This window comes from Jaculus jaculus, chromosome 19 (genome assembly GCF_020740685.1).
Source record: "Jaculus jaculus isolate mJacJac1 chromosome 19, mJacJac1.mat.Y.cur, whole genome shotgun sequence".
In the NCBI taxonomy this organism is placed as follows: domain Eukaryota; kingdom Metazoa; phylum Chordata; class Mammalia; order Rodentia; family Dipodidae; genus Jaculus; species Jaculus jaculus.
Window position 1 is genome coordinate 28,363,556 of NC_059120.1, and position 3,552 is coordinate 28,367,107.

Consider the following 3,552-nt stretch of genomic DNA (forward strand, 5'->3'; position numbering starts at 1 on the left):
AGAACTAGGAGAACAGCATCATGTATTACAGGTAGAGGTTTTGGGAATACTGAGAGTATTCCCCAACGGGGTTCTGTCCATATCCCCAGCAGGTTGAAACAGGGGTAATATCATCAGCACAGCAATCACGATCTTCATCCTTTTCTGGACTCTCTTTGACCACTCGCGTCAGTCTGGCAGGAACCCAAATGGGATTATCTTGATCCTGTGGAAAAACACAAACAGCTCCCCTGGATCTTATTAAAACAGGATCCGGGCCCTTCCATTGATTAGATATAACATCTTTCCATTTTATTTTTTCTGAAACTGGTGATGGTGGCAGACAATGCCTGTCTGCTGCTGACCTACCCATCACGTCCAAATTTAAAAAATTAAGTGTAAAAAGAGCTAGGGAAATAGTTCCTTTAGGTCCCAACGTCGTGGGGCCTATTCCCCCTTTTTGTTTAGGTAAATATGTCTTGAGTGTACCATGAGCACGTTCCACAATCCCTTGTGCTTGTGGGTTATAAGGTAGTCCTGTCTTGTGTTCTACACCTAAGCGTTGACAAAATTGCTGAAAAGTCTTTGAAGTATAGGCCGGACCATTGTCTGTTTTAAGACTGTAGGGTTTTCCCCAAGCAGCCCAGGCCTCCAAGCAATGAGTGATGACATGGGACACCTTTTCCCCAGCAAGGGCTGTGGCATGTATAATACCAGAGTAAGTATCCACAGAGACATGAAGATATTTCATTTTTCCAAAAGCAGGAATATGAGTTACATCCATTTGCCACAAATGTAAGGGGCGCAAGCCTCGAGGATTAAGGCCCAGACAAGGAGTATGTCTGAACTCTGCGCAATTAGGACATTAGAGTACAATATTTCTAGCTTAAATTAAATTGTAATTGTACTGGCACTTGGTCAATAACATAGCTCCCCAGACCTGTCTTTGATCCATCAGTATAAATGTCTATAGCTCCTAAAAGAGGTTGAGAACTAGTAATCTTAGGGAAAATTATTTCTTGAGTGAGAGCAAACTGTAACAGCGGATGTTTAGGATAATGGTTATCTATTTCTCCAGAAAAGGTGCATATTAAAATGGCCCACGTATCAATAGTGGCACAGAGAGTTTGAACTTGAAATGTAGTATAGGGAACAATGATTGTTTCAGGAAATTTGGCAAAATGTGTGATGGCTAGTTGAAGTCCTTTTAAAGCAAGCTCTGCAACTAACGTAGGATAATGTCCAATAACTTTTCCTGGAGAGGAATGAGAATGGACCCATAACAGAGGTCCATCCTGCCACAAAACAGCAGTGGGTAACAAGGATGATTGTATTATACACAGCGAAAAAGGTTGATCTTCTGTTATTCTAATTAACTGAGAACTTTGTATAGCCTTTTCTATTTTTTCTAATACCTTAATAGCTTCAGGATTAAGATTACGAGGAGAAGTAATGTGAGCTTCTCCTTCTAAAATTTGAAACAAAGGTTTTAACTCAGATGTGGGAATCCTCAAAAAAGGTCTAAGCCAATTAATGTCTCCTAATAATTTTTGAAAATCATTTAAAGTTTTTAAATAATCTCTACGGATTGTGACCTTTTGAGGGGTAATTTTATCAGGATATATTTTTGTACCTAAGAAACTACCTATTACTCCTTCTTGTACCTTTTCAGGAGCAATTATTAAACCTTTTAATTTTAAAGATTCATTTAATCTCGAATAAGCTACTTTTAGGTCCTCTCCAGATTGCCCACATAATAAAATATCATCCATGTAATGGCAAATTTTTATTTTTGGAAATTGTTGTCTTATTGGCTTAATGGCATGAGAAACAAACAATTGACACATAGTTGGGCTATTGGCCATGCCTTGTGGCAGGACCTTCCACTGATATCTAGCATCAGGTTCCTCATGATTGACAGATGGTAAAGTAAAGGCAAATCTTTGTCTATCACTCTGATGCAAAGGGATGGAGAAAAAACAGTCTTTAATATCCACTATAATAAGTTCCCAATGTTTTGGCAGAACTGACAATAAAGGCAGACCTTTTTGTATAGGTCCCATAATTTGCATTTGAGTATTAATAGCTCTCAGGTCATGTAAAAGTCTCCATTTTCCTGACTTTTTCTTGATCACAAAACTAGGAGTATTCCAGGGTGATTGTGAGGATTCTAAATGTCCCTGCTCTAATTGTTCCTGCACAAGTTCTTTTGCTGCTCTTAATTTCTCGGAGGTGAGAGGCCATTGGGGTACCCACACAGGTGCCTCTGTCACCCAGGGTATGAGCAAAGCATCCTCAATGGCCCCTAGGAACAACCCAGTCCTTTTCGATCTAATTTTTGAGTAACAGTCACAGGCTCTGGACTTCCTTGTGACATTTTTCCTAATCCTTTTTCTGGAACACACCCCATATCTCTCATAATTTGTTGACTCTGACTAGAGTAATCATTAGTCAATTTAAACTTCATCTGATGTAAAATATCTCGTCCCCACAAATTTACTGGTAAAGGGAGTACATATGGTATGAATTCTCCCGCACGTCCTTCATGATCCCTCCATCTTAAAGCCTGAGCACTTATACTAGGAGAAGACTCATATCCCAACCCTTGTAAGGTTTGTGAAGACTGATTGACAGGCCAATTAGAAGGCCACCATTTGGTGGAGATAATACTAGTATCTGCTCCCGTATCTAAAATACCAGAGAAAATTTTTCCTCGAATAATTAACTCCAAGGTTGGTCTTTCATCCAGATCCAGTGAGACATAGGCACATCCTCCTCTGGAGGATCCAAGACCTTTTGTTCCCCTAGTATCCTTTTTATAAGGGAACAAGCCATGTAGGCTAGGCAATACTAAAAGCTGAGCAATACGATCCCCACAGGAAATAGAAGATATCCCTCTAGGGGAAGAGCACAGAATTTTTACTTGTCCTTCATAATCCTCATCAATAACTCCAGGGTGAACAATTAAGCCTTTCAGAGCTGAAGATGAGCGTCCTAGCACCAAGCCTACTGTATCAGGGGGCAGGGGTCCTTTAAAATCAGAGGGGATTGGTTGACAGCCCATTTGTGGTGTTAATACTGCTCGGGTGGTGGCACAGAGGTCCAATCCTGCGGAACCCAGAGTGGCTCTCCGTGGCTCCCCGGTGGCCTCATGGATACCTTGGGTGGCTCGACATTCATGGCCCCATACATTTGAGGGCCCTGGGGTCGAGGGCCCCTCTGTCCGTTTTTTGGCTGGCTATTAGAATCATTTGTGAGCACTCTCCCCTTAATATCTTTAACTGACCTACACTCATTGGCCCAATGTTTACCCTTCCGAAAACGTGGACACATCCCAGGAACTTTCTTCTGTACATTAACTCTGTCTTGACTTCCTGGAATCTGACTCTTACACTGCCTTTTTATGTGTCCTCTTTTCCCACAATTATAGCAAGTAATGTCTCTAATCCTCTTTGCAGCAAGGACAGCTGCTGCTATGCCCGCATTAGACAAAGGACCTCCTATCTCTCTGCATGCTTTCATCCAGGCATTAAGCCCTTTTCCTTTCCATGGTGTAATAGCATTTCTACAATC

The 3,552-nt window shown here is 41.3% G+C and overlaps 1 protein-coding gene across 1 annotated transcript; it reads right to left on the reverse strand.

The window, feature by feature from the left end:
* Positions 1-2,264: 2,264 nt before the first annotated feature.
* Positions 2,265-3,043, reverse strand: LOC123455963 (endogenous retrovirus group K member 7 Pro protein-like). The gene has a single exon (XM_045137977.1). The coding sequence runs from the start codon at positions 3,041-3,043 to the stop codon at positions 2,285-2,287; it is 759 nt and encodes a 252-aa protein (XP_044993912.1). The 3' UTR covers positions 2,265-2,284.
* Positions 3,044-3,552: the final 509 nt, after the last annotated feature.

What these genes read in the sequence shown, in the direction of transcription:
- LOC123455963 (XM_045137977.1), bottom strand. Translation starts at nt 3,043, where the DNA reads ATGGGCTGTCAACCAATCCCCTCTGATTTTAAAGGACCCCTGCCCCCT.